Here is a 27,948-nt window from a genome sequence, read left to right as displayed (position 1 = left end):
AGATCATATGTCTGTGGGTAAAGATACTGTGGCTTGGGAAATGGGACTGACTTAACCATAGCTTTAGTTCCCTGGGTACTTGGGTTTCCACATTCCTGTTAGGTGTGTGTTTTTAAAGCTATACTAAAAGCTGGGTGTTCTCAGTCTGCTTTAACTTGAATTATGACCTTGAGCCCATCACTTTTACCTCTAGACTTCACATTTTTAAAATCTAGAAAATGAAGCAATTTCACTGGATGATCTCTTATACTTGTGGTTTTATTATAACAGATGGTAAAATATCTGGCTAGCAGCCAGTTCTTACCTCAGTAATCAAGGCATTCTGGTAAGAATTGGGAATGGTCATTGTCTGTGAAACAAGCTTATTAGGCCATCCTGGCCGGGCGCGGTGGCTCAAGCCTGTAATCCCAGCACTTTGGGAGGCCAAGACGGGCGGATCATGAGGTCAGGAGATCGAGACCATCCTGGCTAATACGGTGAAACCCCGTCTCTACTAAAAAAAAAATACAAAAAACTAGCCGGGCGACGAGGCGGGCGCCTGTAGTCCCAGCTACTCGGGAGGCTGAGACAGGAGAATGGCGTGAACCCGGGAGGCGGAGCTTGCAGTGAGCTGAGAGCCGGCCACTGCACTCCAGCCTGGGCGGCAGAGCAAGACTCCGTCTCAAAAAAAAATAATAATAATGCAGTAGGCAGGGGGTGAACACATTCTGGAATGTAAGGTCTGGAAGTGGTACAGGATGACTGAGATTGTACCATGTAGAAGGTGTATTTTGCTGTTCATGATGACCCGCAGCAGTAACTTAGGAGGGTCAGAACTGATATTTATTGTTGGTATTTATAAATCAGTGGCTTCTCAAATGACTTTCCTTTTATAGCAACTATGTAGAATCTATATACAGAGCTGAGCAATAGCCAATGCAAAGAGAGGGGGAGGTGGCTTAAGTATGATAAGTTCTGGTGAGTCATACTAAAGACATTTTTAGCCAGTGCAGTGGCTTATACCTGCAATCCCATTACTTGGAGAGGCTGAACCAGGAGGATCGCTTGAGCCCAGGAGTTTAACAACCTGGGCAACATAGTGAGACCTCATCTCTACTAAAAATTTAATTAAAAAAAAAAAGACATCAAAGAGAGAGAGAGACAGAGAGAGAGAGAGAGAGAAAGAAAGAAAGAGAAAGAGAGATAGAGAGAAGGGAGGGAGAGGAAAGGAGAGGGGGAGAGGGAAAGAAGTCTCACTATGTTGTCCAGAATGGTCTCAAACTCCTGGGCTCAAGTGATCCTCCTGCCTCAACCACCCAGAGTGCTGGAATTACAGGTGCTAGCCACTGCACCCAGCCTAATGATGCTTTAGTTCTAAAGAGGGAAAAAGGGTGGTGGTAGGTCATTAGTCTTATTTATGGATAATAGCTTTCTCGGCCGGGCGCGGTGGCTCAAGCCTGTAATCCCAGCACTTTGGGAGGCCGAGACGGGCGGATCACGAGGTCAGGAGATCGAGACCATCCTGGCTAATACGCTGAAACCCCGTCTCTACTAAAAATACAAAAAAAACTAGCCGGGCGAGGTGGCTGGCGCCTGTAGTCCCAGCTACTCGGGAGGCTGAGGCAGGAGAATGGCGTAAACCCAGGAGGCAGAGCTTGCAGTGAGCTGAGATCTGGCCACTGCACTCCAGTCCGGGCGACAGAGCGAGACTCCGTCTCAAAAAAAAAAAAAAAAAAAAATAGCTTTCTCATAAGCGTTTAGTTTCCTGAGCTAAGAGAATGAAGCATATGACCTGTAGCTGAGTAGCTATGTGCCAAATCTATCGTGTACTTACAAAAGAATTTATTTTTGAAACAGATGGGTGGTAGACGAGAAGTAGGAGTAAAACTACAGGTTGAGTGAGTATCCCTTATCTGAAATGCTTGAGACCAGAATTTATATTTTTTTGATTTTTGAATATTTGTGTTATATCAGTTCATCATCCCTAATCCAAAAATCCAAAATCTGAAATGATTCAATGAGCTTTTCTTTTGAGTGTCAGATTGGTGGTCACAAAGTTTTGGATTTTCGAATTAGGAATACTCAGCCTGTATTGTAAGACAGGGCATATCTGTTTGGGAAAAGCAAATAGTAGAGTGAAGGAATGCTATCTTTTGTTGGAAAGCTAGGATAGGAGAGCATGGAATGATTCGTCCTCAGACTGGTTGCGATTGGATTGACCCACTTCATTGGATTGATCTATGAGATTGAGCTTTGAACACAGGTCCTCTGACGCACTGTTCCTAGCACTGTCCCAGATTTTCAAGGGAAGTGGCACACTACATGTGCAGTGTTGTCAAGAGGTTTAACTTTTATGATGCTAGTTTACATGAAGATTTATATGTTCTTTAATGATATGTGTATCTGGAATGAATGCACATTCCTGTGAGTCATGCTGGTGGCTTTAATTTCCCCTTCTCAGAGGAGAAAGATTGCTAATTCCAGGAGTGAACAGCAGATGTCACTGCATCTCCACTTACTAGGATCTGACTCTTAGCTGTATGGATACAGCCAGTTCTTAATACAGCTCCCAAACCTCTAAGTTTTTATGGTTGTGTGATACTCTGAGATTCCTTTTTTTTTTTTTTTTTTTTTTCTTTTGAGACAAGCTCTCACTCTGTCATCCAGGCTGGAGTGCAGGGGCACGATCTTGGCTCACTACAACCTCCGCCTCCCAGGTTCAAGCGATTCTCCCATGTCAGCCTCCCAAGTAGCCGGGACTACAGGCATGCACCACCACACCCAGCTAATTTTTGTATTTTTAGTAGAGACAGGGTTTTGCCATGTTGGCAAGGCTGGTCTCAGACTCCTGACCTCAAGTGATCCACCCACCTCGGCCTCCCAAAGTGTTGGGATTACAGGCATGAGCCACCATGCCCAGCCAGGCTGCCTTCTTTTGATATACAGCCCAAAGTAAAAATTTAGTATGAACACAGCCTAAGAGAGTTTTCCTTAGTTTCCTTCACTACTTGTTTTTAGTGTTTGTTCTAGGATTATATTATCTCTATTTCTAGGTAGCTAACTGGTGGAATGTATTTGCCTTTTTCTATCAACCTTTCAACAGTTATTTAGGAGCCTAGACAATTTTTTGTATTTGTTTGGAGTAGGGTTCACACAGTTAAAAGCTTCTTGGCCTTTCTGTATTTTGCTTTTTGAAAACCTTCCAGTAGGAATGTGCGTGTCTCTGTTCTCTGGAGTGAGGTGCTGAACATCAAAGGAAACCGCTACTTTCTTATTTTATTTGAACCCTTAGCTTTGGCACTTGAGCAAATCAAGAACTGAACTATGAACAAATGTCCTATGGTGCATCTATTTAAAAATACATGTATGGTTTAATTGTGGATAGGTGGTAGGGTTTCCCTCTATAGTCATGGACTGCATAATGATGTTTTGGTCAATGTGGTAGTCCCATAAAATTATAATGGAGCTGAAAAATTCCCATTACCTAGTGATGCTGTAGCTTCCATAACATTGTAGTTTATTTTTTAATGAATTTGGTGTAGCCTAATTGCACAGTGTTTATGAAGTCTACGTTAGTGTTCAGTAATGTCCACATTCACTCGCTGACTCACCCAGATCAATTTCCAGGCTTGAAAGCTCCATTCATAGTAAATTCCCTAGACAGGTATATCATTTTTTATCTTTCATATAATATATTCTGTTTTTCTATGTTTAGATTTTTTTGTTGTTGTTATTTATTTATTTATTTTGAGATGGAGTCTCTCTCTGTCACCTAGGCTAGAGTGCAGTGGCGCAATCTCGGCTCCACCTCCCAGGCTCAAGCAGTTCTCCTGCCTCAGCCTCCTGAGTAGCTGGGATTATAGGCACCTGCCACCACGCCCAGCTAATTTTTAAATTTTTAGTAGAGACGGAGTTTCACTATGTTGGCCAGGCTGGTTTCGAACTCCTGACCTCAAGTGATCTGCCTGCTTCCACCTCCCAAAGTGTTGAGATTACAGGCGTGAGCTGCCACCCCCGTCCGTAATTTTTTTTTTTTTAAGACAGAGTCTTGCTGTGTTGCCTGGGCTGGAGTGCACTGGTGCAATCACAGATCACTGCAGCCTGTACCTCCTGGGCTCAAGCAATCCTCCCACCTGTGTCCCCCAAGTAGCTGGGACTATAGGCAAGCACCACCACAGTCAGCTAATTTTTAAATTTTTGGTAGAGACAGAGTCTCCCTGTGTCACCCAGGCCAGTCTCAAACTTCTGGTCTGAAGTGATCCTCCTGCCTAGACCTCCCAGAGTGCCCGGGATTACAGGCATGAAAAATTGCACCTGGCCTTAGATATGTTTAGATACACACATACTTACTATTGTACTACAGTTGACTACAGTATTCAATACAGTAATGGTATAGTAACATGCTGTAGAGATTTGTAGCCTAGGAGCAATAGGCTATACCATCTAGCCTAGGTGTGTAGTAGGCTCTACCATCTAGGTTTGTACACTCTATGATGTTCACACAGTGATGAAATTACCTGATACATTTCTCAGAACATACCTTCTTCATTAAGCAATGCATGACTGTATGACAGAAAAGCAAAGCAGGTGTTAAATTGGGTATTTTAGAAATACACCAAATTCTTGGTGGTTTTTGGTCAAATAGCCAGGGTGATAGTATCTTCCATTTTGTCTAGATAAGTGCTGGTCCTGGCGTGATTATTAATAGGTCCCTCGTTCACTCTCATTTGTCCTAGTTTGGACAACCTATGGTCATTCTAAATTGCTCCCAAAGGGAAGAGCGTTGGTAAAGTTGTAATTCTCGTAATTGTAAGCATTTTAAAACTTCAGAACTATGCCAGTCCTGAATTTTCTGAGTTAAATACATGTAAAATAAAGTGAAAAACCGCAAAGAGGTGTTAATTCTAGGAAGAGTAACTTTTGATTTCTATCTATTGATCGTTCTCTGGAATAATGATTTCCAAAGATAGTGCATTGGCATCAACTGGTAAGCTTTTTATAAATAGAGTTTCATGGATCTTACCACAGACCTCTGCTGAATTTATACTAGAATTTGGATTTGACATTACCAAAAATGTAGCTATGCATGCAATGCAAATGTACCAGGCAGCTTTGTTAGCAAGCTTTTAAAACTAGCATATAGAAGAATGTTTCATTCTATGGTTTGGATAATGTTTGGAGTTTTTGGTGGTGGCTATCTTGGGCCATAAGGGTAAGCCTAGCATTGACATGAGTTACCTTTTTGTTTCAGATGTCATCTGGGTGATTCTCAGTGTGGAGGTGGGTGGACTTTTAGGAGTAACGCAGCAGCTGTCATCTTTTGAAACGGAGTTCAACACACAGCCGCATCGTAAGGTAGAAGGAAACTTCAACCCTTTTGCCTCCCCCCAAAAGAACCGACAATCAGATGAAAACAACTTAAAAGACCCTGGGGGCTCCGAGTTCGACTCGATCAGCAAAAACACTTGGGCTCCTGCTCCTGACACATGGGCTCCTGCTCCTGACCAAACTGAGCAAGACCAGAATAGACTGTCACAGAACTCTGTAAATCTGTCTCCCAGCAGTCACGCAAACAACTTATCAGTAGTGACTTACAGTAAGGTAGGTGCCCTTGGAGAAGAGAAGGGGTAGGTGGTGGGCCTTGGGACTTGTGATACCCCTTCATGGCAAACCTAGAATCCTAGACTGCCGCTCCCCAGAGGAGGTTCTTTAAGACTGCTCAGCTCTCCTGCCTACAGCAACAATGCAAACGCTCATCCCTTCTCCCCTTTCCCTACCCCCATCTTCATGTCCTGTGGATGTTGCTTCATCCACATTTATAATTTACTCCTGTCTCTCTGCTATAGTTTGGGTGTTGAAAAAGTGAAGTTCTTTACTTTTAGTGTTTATAAAAAAGAAAGAATGTTGCTCAATTATTTATTCTAAATATTGTTATTGGGCTTTGCTTTATTTACCCTGTTTGCATGTCTTCTTGTTGATGTCTTTTCAGTCTTTTATAGCCCATCAACTTCCTTATCCACAATCCAGAGAGGCCCCAGTGATATTTTGACTTTTCAAATGTGGTGAATAAGTGAGAGAATTGTTTGTAGAGTTAACTGTGATTTTAAATATTCTGATTGTTGTGAGGCACTCTTCTAGGTGTTTGATTTCTTGATCTGTTTTCCTCTATGCCAGTTGATTAGTGTCTTCCATAGTTTGCTAAGGTGATGATGATTCCTGGTTATTGGTTTTGGTTGGTTGAATAAAGCCCTGATGCTGGGAGTTCATTGTTGTAGGTGGTTCATGTGGTGGAGTCCTGTGAGCATTCCTGTGTATTCTTCTCTGAATAATAATGCTGCATATTAAGCCTAGCATCCTACCCATATTACCCCATAAACTGTTATGTCTGTCCTGGCTTCAATTTATGTTGGCATTCACCTTAAATTTTAAAAATAAAGTTTATGTTTATTTGAGGGGCAAGTGACTATGTTGTAAGAATGATATTTTTCTGACCAGTAGTTTTATTTTATTTTTATTTTTTATTTTTTCCAAGATAGGGTCTTGCTCTGTCACCGAGGCTGGAGTGCAGTGACGTAATCTTGGCTCACTGCAACCTCCGCCTCTCGGGTTCAAGAGATTCTCCTACCTCAGCCTCCCAAGTAGCTGGGATTACAGGCACCCACCACCATGGCTGGCTAATTTTTGTATTTTTAGTAGAGACAGGGTTTCACTATGTTGGTTAGGCTGGTCTTGAGCTCCTGATCTCAAGTGATCCTCCCGCCTCGGCCTCCCAAAGTGCTGGGACTACAGGCGTGAGACACCGCGCCTAGCCCCCTTTTTTTTGAGACGGAGTTTTGCTCTTGTTGCCCAGGCTGGAGTGCAATGGCGTGATCTCAGCTCACTGCAGCCTCTGCCTCCCGGGTTCAAGCGATTCTCCTGCCTCAGCCTCCCAAGTAGCTGGGATTACAGACATGTGCCACCACGCCCAGCTAATTTTGTATTGTTAGTAGAGACGGGGTTTCACCACGTTAGTCATGCTGGTCTCTAACTCCTGACCTCAGGTGATCCACCCACCTTGGCCTCCCAAAATGCTGGGATTACAGGTGTGAGCCCCCATGCCCGGCCTGACCAGTAGTTTAAATGTGGTCTAGATCAAGAGACAAATTAAGAAAACTGGTGATGTGAGTCCTCTTTCACATGCTCTAGTAGGAAAGACTTCTTTCAGTAGTAATAGCATAAGGAAGGATTGATTTATCGGTTGATTGGGTGGTCATTACAAAGGATTTTGTGGATTAGTGTTAATGGTATAGGACATAAGATAAGTAAATTGGCAAGAGAGTAAATTGCCTGTATTTGAGGAAAGACGTTTCACGTCTTAACGCTCTAATAAATAAAATATTTTCTTCTAAGCTCCTATTTCTCTAGTATTTTTTTCTTGAATTTAACCCTCCAGAGTCTGTGACTGTTCTGAGTGGTAAATGGGCCAGCCCTGCGCTAAGCATACTTTGTTAGAATGAGAACTTGAGTCTGTTGGGTTTAATGGGAAGACTAACGTTGATTGAGGCAAAACAAACCAATTGCTCCTGTGCTTTCTCTGATGGAAGCTGCCTCACCCAACTATGAGCTTTCTGGCTTGTCCGTCACTGCAGTTTTAGGAGAGAGCTGTGCTGTTCCTGGCCAGGGCACCGCACTTGTCTTCCTGAGTTGAGAGACCATTCATTGTTTTCCTCTCCTTTAGGGACTGATGCTTTTTAATCACCTCTGTGATGGTTGCACACAGTCATCACAGAAGGTTGGGAATCTTGGGCTGGTGTTTTCTGCCAGCTTTAATTGAGGTCCTACCAGGGGTTGCTTCTTTTGGAAGGACTGGACTAAGGTGAGGTTATTGACTTATTTCTTGACGTTGATGAACTCCTGGTATTAATATGTTATCTAGTTTTTTTTCCCTGGACTTTGTAGGATCATTTAGAAGTAGCATTTGTAAGAACTGTAGAGAAGAACTTCCCATTAGAGATAATATCCAAAAAGACTATTGACTATAATGCATTGAAAATGTGAAACTTAGATGCCAAAGAGAAATTGGAGTCTCCTTTTTTTCTTAATCTAAGCAGAATCCTAGAAAGCATTTATATGAAGCATCGAGCAGGTTCTCTGAAGGCATTTCTGGCTAAAGTTGAGTCAGCTCCACTCTAGCTCTTAGGGCTCCTTAGGAATAGAATAGGGTGTAGGAGGTAGTCATCAGTAAATATTCATACATCTGGGCACTGTTCAGAGCAGTGTACATCGTACATTAGGAGACTTGAGGAATAAAAGGATCCCTACCCACTAGGAGCCCACGGTACAGTAGGGGATATGAAACATGCACAAAGCAATTAGAGAGCAATTCAGTCAAAATGAAGTATGAATTTGGTCAGTAGAGAACAACACAGTCCAAATGTATAATCTGTGTTTTGGGGTGTGTGTGTGTGTGTGTGTGTTGTTTTTTTGAGATAGAGTCTCACTCTGCCACCCAGACTGGAGTGCAGTGGCACAATCACAGCTCACTGCAGCCTTGACTTCCTGGGCTCAAGCGATCCTCCCATCTCAGCCTCCCGGGTAGCTGGGACTACAGGCTCATGGCACTACAGTCGGCTAATTTTTAATTTTTTTTTGTAGAGATGGGGTCTCCCTATGTTGCCCAGGCTGGTCTTGAACTCTTGGGCTCAAGCGATCCTCTTACCTTGACCTCCCAAAGTGCTGAGATTATAGATGCAAGCCACTGCTCCCAGCCTATGTTGTATGTAATGGCTGAAAGGGTGCAGTAAGAGTTAGAGAAGCAGAGATGAAGTGGAGATGGAGTTGAAGGAAAGGGCTTTTCAGAGGATGGGTGAGATTTGGAAAGATGGGCAGACAGCAAGGACATGGAGAACAGTTGAAGTGCCAAGGGCAGAGTGAGTAAAGAGATGAAGTGGAGATGGAGTTGAAGGAAAGGGCTTTTCAGAGGATGGGTGAGACTTGGAAAGATGGACAGCAAGGACACGGAGAACAGTTGAAGTGCCAAGGGCAGAGTGAGTAAGGTGCCTGCAGTCGCGAGGTGTGGGTGATGGACAATGGGAGATAGGTTCAGTTGGTTGCAGTGTGTTTTTTTGATGAGTAGGGATTAAATAATTATACAAATTGACGTTGAAAAGAATTGGTTAAATGGAGGACATCTGTCATAAATATGAGTGGACATCTATCATAAATCTTTGCTAAATGTGAGCCTTAAATGCAGAGATAATCCTAAACATTTATATTTGGCTTGATAATATGTAATTTATTTATTTATAAAGGCAGGCATGCTTGAGGTTCTGAAGTGTATACCTGACGAAGTGATGAGATCAGGTATATAGCAGAGTTATTTTTTAACTATTTGTATGGGCTAGGCGTGCTACCAAGTACTTTACATGTATCGTCTCATTTTTAGATGAGGAAACAAAGATGTAAAGATGATACGTTACATATATCATCTCATTTTTGGATGAGGAAACGAAAGCTTAGCTGGCTAAGTAACTTGCCTAGTATCACACAGCCAGTGAGAGGTAGAGCTGGAATTCAAGTCCAGGTGCCACATTACTAAAAGGTGTTTGATGGTAGGTGAACCTGAGCTTTCCCTAGATCCTCCTGTTGGGCTGGAGGTTGTGTTGGGGGAAAGCTTGCATTGAGTTGATGACCAGTAGTATCGAGGTGTGAATGAGGAGGAGTTTAAATAAGGTGCACAACCCTTATATAATCTGATCATTGACTATGGCATCTTTTGAAGAGCTCCAGTGTTTGCTGGGTCTTTAAAGTAGTGACTTCTTTTTCTGGTTGATAAAAAAGATAAAAGTATTTTTACACTCAAGGTACCCAAGCCATGTGGTGTTTGTAGTAAATTAGCACCCTTTTATTTGTGAATGAGTGGAGAGGAAGAAAGAGACCTTTGGGGCTCTGGAATTGGGAAGTGTTTTCAGTTCAGCCCAGGTGCCATTTTGTTGTTGTTGTTTGTTTGTTTGTCTTTTGAGACAGGAGTTGTGCTCTGTTGCCCAGGCTGGAGTATAGTGGCACGATCTCGGCTCACTGCAACCTTCGCCTCCTGAGTTCAAGCGATTCTCCTGCCTCAGTCTCTTGAGTAGCTGGGATTACAGGCACGCACCACTATGCCCAGCTAATTTTTTGTATTTTTAGTAGAGATAGAGTTTCACCATGTTGGCCAGGCTGGTTTCGAACTCCTGACCTCAAGTGATCTGCCCACCTCGGCCTCCCAAAGTGCTAGGATTACAGGCATGAGCCACTGCGCCTGGCTCAGGTGCCATCTTTATCGGCTAGGTAGGAGGGGTGCCTGAGGTGCTAGTGTCAGGGATCGCTGAGTTGGCAATAGATCTGATTAACTCCAGAGAAGTCCCTGCTTGCCATCAAGTCTGGGAAAGAACGTGATGCTCTGGAAGCCTATGACCACAGTTTTAGCAGGCAGGTAGTTTCCTGCTGCCTCCATAGTTACAATTTAACTTGCTAAGGTTGGTAGGATGAAGGTAAAAGATTGCTTTAGGCACCTGCACTATGAGGGCTGGGTGGATATGTCAACAGAATGGCACATCTGTCAGTGCCAGGAACTGGACACCCTGGAGTCCTTCCCAGCTGTTCTTGAGTCATCGTAAGCTCCCTGAACTCAGCGCTCCGTCCCTGGGGGGAATGCCTGCCCTAGCTGCATCCCACAACTCAAAGGGGTTTCTCCCTGTGGGGAGCTGTCAGAAGGAGTCAGAAAAGTAAGTATATGCTGACTCACCTCAAAGATTCATAAATCTGGCTCCCTGCTTTTGTTAGAAATTGGCTGGCCTTATTGTCAGCTCAGTTGTGACTGAACTATCTGTCCCAGATGAACAGTGAGATCAAGTACTGGTGAAGGCTAGAAAGTGTTTTAATTATCCCTTGTTATGTGATTAGCTGAAGAGCTTCTGACGATCAAGTCAGAGTAGGATGGGTGCTCACTCTGTTGACTCAAGGCTAACCTTGCTGTGAATTCTAGCACTGTGGCTCATCTCTGGGGGGCCAGAGTAGCTTCTGTTTGGACAGTGTGAAACTGATGAAGAACAATTCACAGAGGTGTGGAAAGAGAAATAAAAGCCCTGCTAAAGTTACATACACCTTTTTCTTATATGCCAGTAATTTTTAAGATTTCACTGTTTTCTAAGAAGGCCTTTACAGGGCAGTAAGACCCCAAATGGCCTGATTCAGGACAGCTGGGAATAAGAGTATGGCTGGCAGAATCGAGGGGCTGTTCTTTAGGACAGCTGCATGCTTTGCGTTCTTTCACTACAGGAGTAATGATTTACACTGGGAGCTGAAGAGGACCCCAAATTCACTTATTTTGTTTCTTGAAATATGGCTCTTATATTGTGTTTGTCCTTTCTTCAAAAAAAAAAAAAAAATGTTTGAGGCTGGTATATGTCATATATTCCCCCTTTAAACTGGATTACAGTCTGAGCCACTGTTATTACTTCCATCAAATGCTGGTTCAGAAGGAGAAACTTATTATTATCTTTGTGGGGAGGTTCATCCCGCTTCTCCAGAGCCAGCCCTGCCAAGTGCCATCTGCTCGCGCTCATGCTTGCCAGCTTGCTTTTGTGCTTATTCTCTTCCCCCACCCCCACCCCTTTCCTCTCTTGACAGTCATCCTGTAAAGCATTTTGTATCTGGAGCTAGCAGGACTCAGTCTGCTTCTGTTACATCAGAAATCAGCTCTTTTTCTCACCTGCTGCTATCTGTGTTGACTAAGGCATAGAAGAGTTCTTTTCTCTCCATCCAGGTGAGGGTTTAGAAACAGTAGTGGGGGCTGCTGGAGGAGGTTTGGAAAAGGCAGATCTTTTGTTCTATGGGCCTGGCAATGTAATGGCTTGTGGATCTATTATCTACTTTGAAATGGCCAAAAAGTTTAATGTAATAATAAGGGAAGGGTTTGGGGTGGCTTCGTGGAATTGGAACCAACATTTGCCCAGGTAGGTTGATCAGAAGGCAGATAGTTGGTGTCCTCAACTGGGCTAGTGCTTATGTGAGGCATTAAGAGGGCACCAGTGTAACCTTCCCACTGCAATGAAACCCTAGAATTGTCTTCATTCTCACATGCAGATCCTCTCCATGAAAGGTTCAAAGATGGTTCAAAGAGAAGCTAGATGGAAAATCGGTGTCACTTGGCCCTCTGGGAAGGAACAGGTAGTAAAAACACACTATTCTCATGCCAATGAAAGTATATTAATCAGAGCTGTAAAACTATCATTGATTGAGCACTTACGCACCAGGCGCTGTGCTGAGGACTTTTTTAAATTTAATTTTTATTATTAAAATTTATCAGTGTACGTAGTTTAAGGAACCAAGTAGTTCTACAAAGCTTATGGCAAAAAACACTAGTCACCTCCCTGCTTCCCAGCCTCCAGAGACAATAGGCTCAGTGCTTGGCATGCATTACTTCATGTAGTCCACAAACAGTACCATGATAAAAGTGTTGTTATTATCACTCCTTTACTTATAGAGACTGGTTCAGTGATTTGCCTAATGTCGTGTACTGGGGTGATAAGACCAGGATACCAACAAAAGCAGTTATTTTTGACTGCTAAGCGTGCTCTGTTCTCTTAACATTGCACTGTGTTGCTTCCCAATTGCAGTGTTCAAGTGCACATTTTTATTAGCTGGGCCTACAGCTGTGGGCTTTCTGTAATGTACAGCTACATTTTAAATGAGGATCAAGGCAATTGTTGACCAAATATTATGTGACTTTACTATTAAACCTCTTCTCCCCACAAGCTATTGCTTTCTCTCTAGCCTCCAAAAAGGGAAAAGATTCCCTAGAAACCTTCATAGTCACTTGGGTTTAGGTTTTTGTTGGCATTGAAATTTTCATTAATTCACTCTTGTTGCAGCAGATCTGTATTTTTGATGTCATACACACAAAAACCAAACCTGTCTATATTCCTTGATAGTGGCCACAAGATACAGTCTCTGGAGTCTTATTTTTCTGGGACAAACTAAAAATCTCTCTTTGAATGTACTGAGTATTTTAGAATTAGAACATACGTTAAGGGCTGTCCTACAGTTCCTTTAAAGTCGAGTTTTGTTTCTGTAAAGCCTATATGGAGAAAGAATATTTTAGGCCGGGCGCGGTGGCTCAAGCCTGTAATCCCAGCACTTTGGGAGGCCGAGACGGGCGGATCACGAGGTCAGGAGATCGAGACCATCCTGGCTAACACGGTGAAACCCCGTCTCTACTAAAAAAAACTACAAAAAACTAGCCGGGCGAGGTGGCGGCGCCTGTAGTCCCAGCTACTCGGGAGGCTGAGGCAGGAGAATGGCGTAAACCGAGAGGCGGAGCTTGCAGTGAGCTGAGATCCGGCCACAGCACTCCAGCCTGGGTGACAGAGCGAGACTCCGTCTCAAAAAAAAAAAAAAAAAAAAAAAGAATATTTTAGGCAGAGGATAACCAGTGCAAGCCCTGAAGTGGAAGTTTGCCTGGTGTGTTCAAGGGATAGCAGGGAGGCCAGTGCCTTGAGCAGAACCACAAGAGGGAGAGTAGAAGGAGATGAAATCAGGGGACAGAGACCAGATCGTGGAGCATTTTGTGGGTCCTTATAAAGTTTTGGGCTTTGGCTCTGAGGGTAAAGGGGAGCCTTAAAAGGTTTTCAATAGAGGGGTAATATGTGTGACTTAATGCTATAAAAGGAGCACTCTGGCTCTTGTATAGTAAATACAGGGCAAGGGTAGGAACAGGAGGCCAAGAGGGAAGTTAATGCAGTCATCCAGGCAAAGAGTAAGAGTGGTTCAGATCAGGCTTGTGGCAGTAGAGGTAAGAGAAGTGGTCCATGTCTGGATCTATATTGTGTAGCTGGAGCTAACAGGATTTGCTAATAGGTTGGAAGGGGATGTAAGAGAGAATAAAGGATAACACCAGGGTTTTTGGCCTGAGCAGCTAGAGGGATGGAGGTACCATCAATGGAGAGGGGAAAGGATGCGGTAGAAGTGGGGAAGAGATCAGGGTACCATTTTGGATACGTTGGATATTTATATAAACATCTAAATGGAGGTGTCAAGTGGGCTGTTGCATTTCCAAGTTGAATATAGAGTGTAGGAGAGAAGTCTAGGTGGAGATATAAATTTGAGAGTTATGTCACATGGATGGCATCTAATGCTGTAAGACTGAATGTGATTCCCTAAATGATGAGAGGTTAGAGTTTCTTAGCTGACTAAGACTGTTGACATTTTGGGCCAGTTAAGTCTCTCTTTTTCTTTTCTTAACAAGGCAAGGGTGTATGTGTCTTATGCGTTGTACAGTGGTTAGCAGCATTCCTGGCCTTTTACCCGCTAGATGCCAGTAGTACCGCCCTCCCTCCCCACAGTGTAACAACCAGAAATGTTTCTTGACATTGCCAGATGTCCTCTGGGGGGCAAAATTCCCCCACTGGTGAACCTCTGGCATAATTAGAGGTCCAAGGACTGAGCTTGACAGTATCTATCTAACATGTAAACCATTTCATACTATCCATAGTACCTTTACTGCTTTTATTCTTATTCTTCATTCACATTACTTGTGACTTATTCTTCATTCACTTTACTTGTGACTTTCATAGTTATAATCCTCATTTGAAAAAATAATAGGGAAGTATTATAAGTAACTTGCTCACATTCACACAGCAAATTGAAGGTGGGCTGCAGGCTGGAACCCGGGGATCCAGTTTGAGTCTGATGTGCTAGACCACACTACAATGAGGTTTGTTGGCAAGTGAAGTTTGTTGGCTATTCTCTGGAGGTAGTTTATACACTTAGTGTCAGGTCGTAGAGACCTCTTCATTCATTTGTAGGAACTGCAAAAGAATGTGAGGCTGGTAGAAAGCAACACAGAGCAACCAAGAGACCTGTCCCAGTTGGCTGGCAGATTAGCACACTCTGTACCAGAAGGGACTTGCCAGGAGACTCTGGGCTTAATATTTTGATGATTCTCTTTTGAAAACCCAGAAGAGCCAGTAAAGCCCTCCCAGCCTTGCTGATGTTTACATTGGCATGAATGTTGTGTGCATTTTTTAAATAAATTGAGCAAACACTATGGGCCTTAGAAAATGTCTTTTGTTGTTTGTAACATTACTATCTGAGAATAAAAAGTATCTCCAGGAACTTTCCTTTTTGTACCTCAGTAGCTTCCAAGCTGTCCAGCTCTATTTTATTTGCTTTGGGCTCTGGGCATTGTTTTAGATTGTTCTAATGCTATGCACTCTTGTAGCTGAAGCAGAGCTAATGTTCCCAAGATTGCCAGCATATATTATTTTGGCTATAAGGGCTCATTCTCTTCCCCATACTCTGAATTCAGCATTTTAATTTCTGATGAAAGTTCTCAAAGTAGGACTAGTGAAATTATTGGTTCAAACAGATAAATATAATTCAGAAGTGTAAGAATGGCTCCTGGTATAGATGCTCAGGTTTCAAATGACTTGTTCTCAGCTAAGTCTGCTTTAATTGTATTCCAGCAGGACCAGAACAAAATGTAAGGTTAAGAACTGTTGTATCTCAGGAAAAATGGGAGCTTCCTTAGAGCTGTGGGTGTTCCCCTGCAAAGGTTTGAGGGTCTTGAACTTTTTGCTGTGATTTCACTGCCTAAGGGCCAGTTAAACCCGTTTGCTTTACACAGTCAATAATATTGACTGATATTTATGCAGTTAATAATATTGACTGATATTTTTTCAGTCAGTAAGTGAGGTCTCCCGGATGCTCAGCCACTAATCCCTATCTTCAAAGAATTTACTATCTGATAACATAGATGTGACTAATCCATAGGAAAGAAGAAGAGCCAGTGAAGATCAAGTATGTTGAGTTCTAGTTGACTTCTAAGTGATCATAGGAATTTGGAGACGGCCAAAGCAATAAGGCTTGGAGTAATCAGGAAAGTGATCCCTTGATGGAGGATGGATTCAAACTGAATTGGAGGGAAGAAGAACCACATGCAGGAAGGCTCAGAGGCAACCACAGGCAGGGTGTGTTCACAGGACACTGGCCAGCTTGGCCGTGGTGAGTGAGGTGTGCTTAAAGAGGGTGGGGTGCATTTTGGAGGAAGACCTTTAAAAGCCAAGCAAAGGAGAGTTAACATTTAATATGAAAGGAGAGAGTGCCAGCAATGCTTTTGAGTAGGGGAGTGGCAAGACAAAACCAAATATAGCTGAAAGGAACCAAGAAGGAGAGAGACAGCTTATTCTCTTCCCTTAATCCACCAGCCATTATGGGAGCTGATGCCTGTCAATTAATTGTAAGACACACAGTGGAGATGATGGCTTGTAAGGAAAGGGTAGTTGACAGAAAGTTATAGGAACTTGAATGGAAATTCTGAGAGAAAGTTGGACCGGCAGCCTCACCCTGTGTCCTAGCAGGGTGGCTACATGACTGGGAACTTGAATAAGCTTCTCTCATGTGGGTGTCCTCCCCAGTGAGACTCTTACTGATTCTTTCTTCCTTTTTAGGAATTTCCTCTACCCTAGGAGATGACCATGAAAGAGTTCTGTATAACAGCATCCCACTTGGATTCTAGCACACTTGCTGTTACATCAGATCTTTGGAGCTAGAATTCTGAATCACAAATAGCTTTTTTCTGAAATCTTTACTAAAAGGGGAAGTCACATTCAGCTAGGATCCTCTACCTCCATGTAGAAACTTTGAATTATGTGTTTTCATTCACAATTATGTTTGAGTTTTATTCTTCATGGTTTTTAAAAAATTTGTAAGGGGAGTAGGGGTGGGTGAAGGCTGTGGGAGTTGCCTTTTGCCATGGGGGACTTTGGATGGATAGGAGGATGGATGACAGGGAGGATGTATGGAAGGATGAGGGATGGAAGGGTGGATGATAGAGGAAGGATGGAGGGATAGATGATGAAGGGTTGGATGAATGGGTGAAGGGAGGATAAATGGGTAGGTGAGAAGTTCCCCAACAGGACTGTAGAGATAAGTTAAGAGCAACAGAAAAACTATTACAGAGGCAAATAAAAAAAGTTGTTTTTAAAGAGCTTTAAAAATACATTCAGCACACTAATAACTGAGTTAAATGTTTCAGCACAATCAGAAGGCCTGGTTGAACTGAGCTTGCCCTGTCATCAGCCCTTGAGCATAAAAGTAGGGTTTTTTCCTATTCTTTGGTTCTCACGCTCATTCTCAGCCAGTGCATCAAATACATCTTTGAATTTTGGGAGACTGTCACATGAAAGTGACTTGAACAGGCCAAGTGTGGTGGCTCACACCTGTAATCCCAGCACTTTTGGGAGGCTGAGGTGGGTGGATCACCTGAGGTCTGGAGTTCTAAACCAGCCTGGCCAACGTGATGAAATCCCATCTCTACTAAAACTACAAAAACTAGCTGGGCATGGTGGTACCTGTAGTCCTGGCTACTTGGGAGGCTGAGGCAGGAGAACTGCTTGAACCCAGGAGGTGAAGGTTGCAGTGAGTCAAGATCACGCCTGTGCACTCCAGCCTGGGCAGGAGAATCACTTACTTGAACCCAGGAGGTGGAGGTTGCAGTGAGTCGAGATCGTGCCTGTGCACTCCAGCCTGGGCAACAGAGCAAGACCAATGTTAAATCATCTACAGAAGTCCTTCTCTCATGCTGATGTGGCCCTGCTATGCCACCAGCAAGCCTCCCGGAGGTAGTCAGAAGGCACTAAGGAAAGGGCCCTGGTTTGTACATTCCTGAGAGAGTGCTCATTGCCCTGCTCATTACTCCAGTACAGACTTAATTTTATTTCTAGTTAATGAGAGACTAATGGGTTTGATCAGGGCCTAGTCAGTTTCTGCCAGCCAAGCCAGGCCTGTGAGCAGGGCCTCACCACACAATGTTTGCAGTACACAATCAGGACAGGACTTAGTACTAAACCCTGTATTCTTCTGTGTTTGTATTCAGTGTACGTAACTGATACAAAAGGAGCACTAGGCGGGAGAAGCACTGACCAGGACTGACCCAGGAAATGAGGAGGAGGAGGGTCCTTATGGTGTTATCTGATAATGCCATCAGTATACACCGAGAGAGCATATTATTTCTCAGCCATACAGCAAACCTGCTTGTCTTTTTATTAACCTGTGTGAACCTTCTTATTTATTTAAATCAAATCACAAATAAAAGCAAAATAAAGACAGGTATGTGAAAGTCCTGTGTTGTGATTTATCTAAACAACAAGCTTTCATGTAGAGAAAGAGTAACGCAAAAATCTCTCAACGAGATATCCTTTTTTTCATTAGCAATTTCAGCCTTCTTTTTTTTCCTGGAATGTTGAAAAATGGGCTGACTTACCAGTCAGTGTCTTTCATAATTCATTCATTCATTTTACTTGAGTCTACTGTGTGCAAGGCAGAAATAAGTATCGGGAACAGCTTCTGTCCTCATAGAAGGGCAGCCTACTCTTCTGATAGCACTGCCCTGCCTACTGATGAAAATAGGTGAATACAGGTTAAAAAAAAAATCTAACTGAAATAGAATGATTGCCTGTTTTTTAGTACTTTGGCATACAGTTAATGTTTTCTATCAGTGACACTTTTTTTAGTACTCCTTTTTGGAAAGGTTATTTTGACTTCTGTATAATTTTAGGAAGGACTCTAAGATATTGCAGGTTTACTCTCACATAAGATAAGTGATAACCAAGTCACTGGCTAGGAGTGATTCGACAGACACAACTATAAATGATCAGAGAGACAGTTATTTTTAGGTTTGCTTTGAGGGCAGGATTATAAGTACTAGATCTTAAATTTTCCTTTTAGGAGATTGTTAAGGATGAGACTGAGCTCATCTTTATGTCTGTGAATGTTCTCTAACAATATTTTAGAGCTGAGCACAGTGGCTCATGCCTGTAATTACAGCACTTAGCCAAAGTGGGAAGATGATTTGAGGCCAGGAGTTCAAGACCAGCCTGGGCAACATAGCGAGGACCACTCCCCCCTACCCCCAACAAAAAAAAAAAAATTTTTAATTTTAGGAAATTAGCCAGATAATGGCTTGCAGTAGTTATTATTGCATTGTGGAGATGCAGTTCAGGACTTGGCCCAACTATTGTAATCATTCAGCTGGCCTAAGGCAAAAGTCTCTTTCCCAACACTGGCGAGCAGGAGGTGTTGCTGCCTTAGCTAATGACTGTGGAACCTGTGGAGCCTCTGTGCTTTAAGAAGGCTTGCCTGCTCTCTAGCCAAGTTGAACTTAGGTCCCCATGTTCATTCCTATGATAGCTGGTCAGTGAAAGCTTAGGGAAAGCTAAGGAAAAACAAGCAACACCTCAGCCCCTGTGGACCTGAACAGTTTCATATCCCCTAGCAGATGTGGGGCTGTTCAGTGTAGCCTTTGGAAACCCATTTCTGTGTAAGTAGTGTATGCCCTGGGCAACTGGCCTTTAGACCTGGAGTCAGATACCAGAGTTTTTTTCTGAGTTTGAGTATTTATAGCCTCCATTAGCATGGACAAATCAGTCTTGCTGCTAGTCCCTGTGTGATAGGACATGATTCTTCCTAGAGGGGAGTGGCTTTCTGCATCAAGCTCACTGGGTTTTTTGTTTTTGTTTTTGTTTTGAGACAGAGTCTTGCTCTGTCGCCCAGGCTGGAGTGTTGTGGCGCAATCTCAGCTCACTGAAAGCTCCACCTCCTGGGTTCACGCCATTCTCCTGCCTCAGCCTCCCAAGTAGCTGGGACTACAGGCGCCCACCACCACGCCTGGCTAATTTTTTGTATTTTTAGTAGAGACGGGGTTTCACCGTGTTAGCCAGGATGGTCTCGATCTCCTGACCTCGTGATCCACCCTCCTTGGCCTCCCAAAGTGCTGGGATTACAGGCGTGAGCCACCACGCCTGGCCTCACTGGGTTTTATAATCAGGATGATGGCTTCGATTTTTGCTTGAGTCAAAGTTGAATTCAGGGTTCTGTGGTACCATCTAATGCATCTGCCCTTTGATCTATTTTCCTTATTAGTAGTGGTACAAGTGTAACAGGACGTATTTCATTGATTCCAGGTTAGCTAAAATATTCGGCATCTGCTTTTACTGCAGATAAAAGTTGAAGAGTTGCTAGGCCCCAGAAGAGAGTGAATGTTACCTGTATTGCTAAATCCTACTTTTAGGCTGGGATTGTCATTGGCTACCAGAACCCGTTACACCAGGTCTTAGAACTCCAGTGGAGGCCGGGCGCGGTGGCTCAAGCCTGTAATCCCAGCACTTTGGGAGGCTGAGACGGGCGGATCACGAGGTCAGGAGATCGAGACCATCCTGGCTAACACGGTGAAACCCCGTCTCTACTAAAAATACAAAAAACTAGCCGGGCGAGGTGGCGGGCGCCTGTAGTCCCAGCTATTTGGGAGGCTGAGGCAGGAGAATGGCGGGAACCCGGGAGGCGGAGCTTGCAGTGAGCTGAGATCGCGCCACTGCGCTCCAGCCTGGGCGACAGAGCTAGACTCCGTCTCAAAAAAAAAAAAAAGAATTCCAGTGGAATCTGAAACGTGGATGGGCCTCCCATTTTGAAAGTACCTCCATCCAGAAGGTACCACCATGGTCTTCCCACTTGGCCTACTGCCATAGGACTCCCCAGACAAGCTGTTCTTGGAATCTTTGCCAGGTTTTTCCTCTACAGCTGGTGTCATGTTGCCTGTGTTCTGTGATCCACATGAGACACCTATGATCCTGCATGTGGGGAGTCTAGATTGTAAAGTAGGTTCCAAATAGAGTCGGCGCCCTCTGTCTTCCTTGAAGTGATGGTAATTAATTTGGGGGTAAGGAAAATAGAGCTTGTTCATCAAACCATTTTTCTGTTCCACTTAACAACAACTCTAATACGTAGTTCACTGGGTAAAAGAGAATTAGGTAGCATTTTTCTTCATAAAAGGCATGGAACATCAGTAAATAGAGGATCAACAATAACCATAATCTAAACTAGTTAAATACCACACTGAATGGTCTGAGGGCCAGGGCACTCAAACGAAAATCTGAAAACGCACATGTCTTTATTCCTCTTGCTGCCAGTTGCATAGAACCTGCTTTATTTATCTGTTAAGTGGGAATATACAACAGCTTTTTGGCAAAGTCACAAACTCCCTTCTTCAAGTATTCTAGACAAATCATAAGGCCAGTACTTGCTTTATAAAGGCCCACATGAAGTGTGTAGAGCTTTGAACTGGAAAGCAGTTACATTTAGGGTAAAGGAGTAAATATTTCATAGGAAACATGCTGTTTGTTTTTTGAGTTTTCTCTTTTCTTTATTAAATGTATTATTTTTTTCCTAACCCTCAGAACCTGTGACTTTGTTTTATTTTTAAAAGAGAAGGTCTTACTCTGTCTCCCAGGCTGAAGTACAGTGGCATGATCATAGCTCACTGCAGCCTTGACCTCCTGGGCTCAAGTGATCCTCCGGCCTCAGCCTCCTGAGTATCTGGGACTCCAGCCATGTGTCGCCATGTCCAGCTAACTGAAAAAAAAATTGCATGTGGAGATGGAGTCACACTGTGTTACCCACACTGTTCTCCCAACTCCTCACCTCAAGCAGTTCTCCCGCCTCGGCCTCCCAAAGTGCTGGCATTGTAGACATAAGCAACCATACCTAGCCAGGTTTTCTTTTTGTGGTGCATTTTTTTTCCTGCACAGAGACATTTGAGCATTGTATTGGTTCTAACCCTTCAGGGAATTGAAGCTTTTGTTGCTTTTCTTGGGTAGTTCCAGATGAATGATTGTTGTTGGGAGCTGCTGAGTCAGGGCAGCTTGTTTTAAGCTGCTTTACTTTCTATTAGGTTGGTGCAAAAGTTAGTGCGTTTTTTGCCATTAAAAGTAATGGCAAAAGCCAGATGTGGTGGCTCATGCCTGTAATCCCAGCACTTGACTCTGTCTCGAAAAAAAATAAAAATAATGGCAAAAACTGCAATTACTTTTGCACCAACTTGATACCTCTGATGTATGTGACCCTCCTACTAGGCCTTGCGAAATGGAATCTGAGAGCCTTTTGCTGCCCCAGCCCACACTTGCTTGAGTGAGTGGATGCTGTGGCTGCTGAGATGGTTGGAGCCATAGCTCGTCTGCTAGAGGCATGGTTGGCTCGGGCTGACAGCCATGTGGCATTTTGGCAAATGCCAGCTGCTTCCCTCACCAGTGCTGCTCCCTTAATCAGGTTGCCTCACCTCTCTGAGCTTTGAGACCATACTTGTCTCCTTGGATCTTTGTGAGGGTAAAGAGAACGTGTTAGGTGCTACTGTAGCACCTGGCACGTGGTGGATGCCCCATTGGTGTTGGCCTGTCCGTTCCCCAAATCATCTCAGGACTTTTTGTTTAGTTTAGTGATACCACCAAGCAACTAGAGACGTTACTTCTGGTTTTGGGAGGCTTTATATGGAAAAACAGAAAGCAGGGATTGGGGAGGAAGCACACGTCATGGTCCAGCATGTTCATGGTTCGTGCAGCTGCTTTTGATGTTGGCGTATCTTGATGTCTCATTCTTATGAGGGGAAGCAAGACTGTGAAGCTTCTTCCGCTCAGCCAAGCAGCATAGAAAGTGCCTTTGAGAAGTTGGAATAAACCTTATCATGTGGCATGGGAGAGCTAGTTTGGGGAGAAGTAATACTGCAGTCCATCAGATTTGGTTTTGAATCTTGGCTCTGCCTCTTACCACGTGATTTTTTTTTAAAAAAATGAGACAGGATTGGCTGTCTCACACCTGTAATCCCAGCACTTTGGGAGGCCGACGGGCGGATCACGAGGTCGGGAGATCGAGACCATCCTGGCTAACACGGTGAAACCCCATCTCTACTAAAAATACAAAAGATTAGCTGGGCGTGTTGGTGGGCGCCTGTAGTCCCAGCTACACGGGAGGCTGAGGCAGGAGAATGGTGTGAACCTGGGAGGCGGAGCTTGCAGTAAGCCGAGATCTCACCACTGCACTCCAGCCGGGGCGACAGAGCAAGATTCCATCTCAAAAAAAAAAAAAAAAACTGAGACAGGATTTCGCTCTGTTGCCCAGCCTGGAGTGGTGCAGTCGCGTAATCATGGCTTATTGCAGCTTTGACCTTCCAGGTTCAAGTGATCTTCCCACCTCAGCCTCCCAAGTAGCTGAGACCATAGACATGTGCCACCATTCCTGGCTAATTTTTTTAAAAAATTTTATAGGCATGGGTTCTGACTATGTTGTCCAGGTTAGTCTCGAGCTCCTGGGGTCAAGTGATCCTCCTACCTTGGCCTTACGAGGTCCCGGGATTATAGGCGTGAGCCATCGCACTTGGCCTAACCACATGACCTTGAACAAGTCTTAGTCTCTGCAGTAAAATGGGTATCAGTGAAACAGGTGTTATAATACTCACCTGGCTTTTAGGGCAGAGGTAAGGATTAAAGGCAATGTAGGATTAGCCCCTAGTACTGTGCCTGGGACCTAGTTGCTAAATAAATAGTTGCTGTTTCTGTGTTTTTGCTGATACATGTGTTGTTAGCTAGCGGTAGCCTTACATCTGAAGTTAAGGTGCATAGAATGGCATATAAGGATCTTTAGCAGAGTGGTTGAGACACTTTTGTCAAGAAGAAAATAGGAAAGCTTTGTGGCCTGGGTGAAGGAAGGTTGGCACTGACTGATCGACCATCTGAAAGATTGGGGAGTTATCTCTCTACCGTCCCCTCTCTTTGGATGGTGCGATTCAGTGAGAAACTTAGCAACTTGAAATGTACTAATCTTTGACCTGCTGAGGTTTTGTATGGCAAAGGCCCTCAGGCCTTGTCTGTGGATTGGGGCTTCCATGTGACTCACTGGGAACCAGAGATTCTTGCACTTGGTTTGGTTGTCAAGTTGCACTGCTATGTCTACCATCACTGACTATCTTCACTCTCTTCCAGGGGCTCCATGGGCCTTACCCCTTCGGCCAGTCTTAAACGGGTGTCAGCAAGAAGAAAAATTAACAAAAGACAGAAGGCCTGACTTTGGGGGGTTAGGGCAAGGGGTTCCTCTGGATTGCAGACCACATCGCACAGACCCCTGGCTCTGACCCCCTCTCATCCCGGAAGAAGAGGAAGAAGCAGAACAGACTAGTTTTGAGTAAACTCAGTATGCATGTGTGAATGCTGAATCACAGGAATGGTGTTGAGGCTACCAAGAAGAAATCCATGCAGCCACTTTGGGTTTTGTTATAGGCATCAGTCTAACGAGTCATTAGGTCACTCGGGAAGGGGGAAAAGGTTTAAAATGGGGGAAAAAAGCCATCTTTTTAAACAAAAATTATTTTGTCTACAGAGAGGTTGTAGTTTTGAACACATGTTAATTTTTTTTCCCTCTTTCCCCACTATTCTTTTTTTAAATAAGGGGTAACATATTCTTTATAGAATAGTGCTTGCTCTGGAAGAGATTCAGGTGAAAAGTTGGCGTGGCATGTTTGAGGACTCTGCGGATCAGTGCTATAGGAGTACATCTGCCGTGCCACATGACTCCAGAAGTCTCTGACCCCATTTGTTTTTAATGGCATCAGCCAATGAGTTATCACCCTTTTCCTCCTCTTTTCACTTAATCTTCTGTTGATTTACACCTTTGACATTTGTATTCATCAACCCTGTGGCTTGTTAGCATCAGAACCTCTCTGAAGACCAAACTTCCCTGTGTGGCCAGGAGAGGAAGCCTTGAGGATAGATCTCGGGTGACGTGGGATTTTCTAAGCCCGAGAGGTGTCCTTCTGCACACCCTTGTAACAATTCAGATTGCTTTTCTTCCATGTTTCTCTTGGCAGAGAGAAATGCCATCATGCTTACTGCTCTTTTGGATTCTTCATGCAGTAGCTTCCCATTTGCTCTGGGAACAGTGCCTCTGTGCTGGTTATACGTATGCACCACGTGTGCACGCACGGGTGTTGGTGCAACTCGCCAGCAGGTGTGCAGCAGGCAAGCTTGAAGGTGGCCCATGCTTCTCTGTTGTCACACAACTCCTTTCCCTGTTTCCCTTCATTTGTCCTCTGTGATATTTTCACAACCTGTTAGTGGAGGCTGAGCTGTAGAGGTTGGAAAATACAGCCCCAAAAGGGGAATTTGTCATGGGGAAGGGCCAGCCACTGACTACTTGATCTTGGAGACCACATTTAGATGGAAATGGGAGGACCTCCACAGCCCTGCCTCCCTGCCAGGATGCTAGGTTATTGGCTGGGAGGTGGGCAAGTGGCAGCCCAGCTGAAGCAAGAGGTTGATTGGCTGGCTGCTCACTCAGGCAGGTGGCCCCCCTGGCATCCTGTGGATTCTGAGCAGGTTGAGATGTGGATATCTCCATGGGAAGCTTGAACCAGGCTAGAACAGCTGTCTGCCAAAGATACAAGAATATGCAAAGTCCCTCTTCTCTTCTCACCCCCCTCCTTCCCTCAAGTCTTAGTTGGTTTGAGAGCCAGGGATATGGATCCAGGGTGCTGTTGCAGGGTCACCTGCCTGTTACCACACCCCCATCCAGCTGGGTGGTGGGTGAGGGTATGAGACAGGCAGGGAGACCAGGTGATGAGTGGCTGCAAGGAGTCATATAGCCTGGGTGTGGGTGAGGGTCTGCCTGCCTGTTTCTGTCTGGGTGTCTGAGTTCCAAAAAATGTGTGTTGTTTGTTCCTCCTCATCCTCTTCTGAGACTGTTGTTTTTTTAAAGCTTGAATGTGGGAGAAAAGCTTGTGTGAAATTCCCTCTTCACCTCCCCATCCCCCCCAAAATAAAAGGGGGCATAAACTTTATTCCACTGGAGAAGCCCTAGGGGTGGGTGGAGCCAGCCTGCTGAGAAGTGTGGTGCAGCTGGGTCTGGGACTCGACTAGAGCTTACTCTGGAGCACCTGCTTACTGTGTGCATGGGAGTGTTCCATTCCCTAGCAGAGCAGAGGGAAGTCTCTGCCAGGTGCCCGCGCCACAGGCCTCAGGATGGCTTTTTGTCTGAGGGCCTCATTAGGCCCAGACTGCTGCTGCTGGTACCAGTCTCCTGAGACACTGCCTCCCTGGACCCCATGCATGCCCAGCTGTGCTTACTGCTTAGAAGCCTTGAAGCAGCACATCTCCACTGTCCCTGGCAGGATTGTGGGAGGCTTCACAACCCCTGCTTTCCTGACTTCCTCATCTGCCCAACACTGGGTGCCCCTTCCCAGTTTCCCAGCAGGGGCTTCATGGGCCACATCAGTGGGTCTGGGTCTGCCAGAGTCGTCTTGCTCTTCCTCTTGCTTCTAGGCAACCACACTTGGCAAGTTAAACGTCCCAAGCACCTTGTCTCCCTTCCCAAGAACAAACCATTTATGTGCACATCCTTGGAGGTGAGGTGAGCTCCTTGCAGAGGGCCAGAGGAAGTGCAGGTCATGGAGTGCAGGCAGAGGGGTCCATGGCTTCCCCAGCCCAGGGAGGGTATCAGCATCTTTCATTCTCTCTCTCCTCACTGGTATGTATGGGTTCAGAGCAATGCCTAGAGCCCCTCTCTGCTCCCCTGTCTAGTGGAGCGGTAGTGGCTACCTCTCAGCCCCAATAGTCCCTGCTCCTCTTAGAATCTTCACCAAGTGGCAGGCCACCTCTGGGCAGGACCACCTGCGTGTGGCACCCAGGAGGTGAGGCAGACACCATGGTTAGATGTCTGAACCCAGTTGGGGAGACAGAGGGGTTCAGACTTGGGAAGAATCTGTCAGTGTGCATGGAGTGAGGTGTGTGTGTGTGGATGGATGTGCACGTGTGCATGCCTTTTTTCTTTTTGCCATGAGGACAGTTGAATTTGGGGCGTTTTTTCTGCAAGAAGCAGTCAGCCTTCTCTCCCCCATAAGGACTGGCTGTAACCTTAAGCCCATCAAAGTTACTTCCAGCCTGGAGAGAACCTCACCAAACGGCTGGTGTGGCCTGAGGGTGGTCATGGTGGGAAATGGGCATGAGAATAAATACCTCCCCAAATTCAATCTGAGCCCAGCAGGAGAGGATGATAGGGTTGCCAGGGCTCAGAAGTGCAAGCTGATTCCCCACCCCACCCCGCCTCACCGCACCTTTCCTTTGTTTCCTTGGGTGAATGCAGGAGCAGCAGTGGCTGCCCTTCCCACCTGGACAGTGGTGTGTGTAGAAAGCCAGCTGGATGTTTGTGGTGGGGCCTCATGGTGCCTAGGAGGAGATAAAGATGAGGAGGTTTTTCCTTATTGTATAAATGAATATTTGTATGATTAAATTAACACACACACCAAAAAAAAAAAAAAGCTGTTTTCATGTGTGTTGGTGAGTTTTATTGAACCCTCAAGCCTCCTGTAAACTTGTGTGGCCCCATAATGGCTCCCTGATGTGTACTGTTTGGTCTCTGGGCCTTTCCCTTTTGCAGATGGGAAAACTGAGACCCTGAGGTTCATCATATGTTTGGGAAATTAGTCCTGGGTTTATTTTTATTTTATTTTATTTTATTTTTATTTTTTTGAGGCGGAGTCTCGCTCTGTCGCCCGGACTGGAGTGCAGTGGCCGGATCTCAGCTCACTGCAAGCTCCGTCTCCCAGGTTTACGCCATTCTCCTGCCTCAGCCTCCCGAGTAGCTGGGACTACAGGCGCCCGCCACCTCGCCCGGCTAGTTTTTGTATTTTTAGTAGAGACGGGGTTTCACCGTGTTCGCCAGGATGGTCTCGATCTCCTGACCTCGTGATCCGCCCGTCTCGGCCTCCCAAAGTGCTGGGATTACAGGCTTGAGCCACCGCGCCCGGCCAGTCCTGGGTTTATAATGGGATCTCCTGTGCTTTCTGGTGCCCAGTGACAAGGAAGGTAAGGCACCTGCCTCCAAATGACCTGTAGGTCACCAGGGTGCCATGCCTCTGTTGATCACTACTGTATCTCCAGCACAAATAAATACCAGCCAAGTTAGCACTGATCAGCCAGCAAGCATTGTTTGGTTCCCTGCCCCAAGGGCCTGAATGCAAGACTCTTCTTTCTCAGGGAGCACCCTGATACAGAACCCAGAGTGAAATAGCCTGGGACACTGGCCCAGAGACCCCTGGGGTGAGTGCCCTCACCCGTGACAGTGTACCTGCATCCTGCT

The 27,948-nt window shown here is 44.9% G+C and overlaps 1 protein-coding gene across 2 annotated transcripts in view; it reads left to right on the top strand.

Annotated features, from left to right (window-relative positions):
* The window catches only part of ILRUN (inflammation and lipid regulator with UBA-like and NBR1-like domains), a 115,283-nt gene extending 88,156 nt beyond the window's left edge, over positions 1 to 27,127 (top strand). For both annotated transcript variants that reach the window (XM_033216855.1, XM_033216854.1), the window contains 2 exons: positions 5,231 to 5,580; positions 23,802 to 27,127. In XM_033216855.1, the coding sequence (XP_033072746.1) occupies positions 5,231 to 5,580; positions 23,802 to 23,837 (386 nt within the window). In that variant the 3' untranslated portion in view covers positions 23,838 to 27,127. The remainder of the gene's footprint in view (positions 1 to 5,230; positions 5,581 to 23,801) is intronic.
* The last annotated feature ends 821 nt before the right edge of the window (positions 27,128 to 27,948 follow it).

The sequence above is a fragment of the Trachypithecus francoisi genome, unplaced genomic scaffold (genome assembly GCF_009764315.1).
Source record: "Trachypithecus francoisi isolate TF-2019V2 unplaced genomic scaffold, Tfra_2.0 Lachesis_group10, whole genome shotgun sequence".
In the NCBI taxonomy this organism is placed as follows: Eukaryota; Metazoa; Chordata; class Mammalia; order Primates; family Cercopithecidae; genus Trachypithecus; species Trachypithecus francoisi.
The sequence above is the reverse complement of the archived record's forward strand: the minus strand, read 5'-3'. Positions and strand labels throughout refer to the sequence as shown.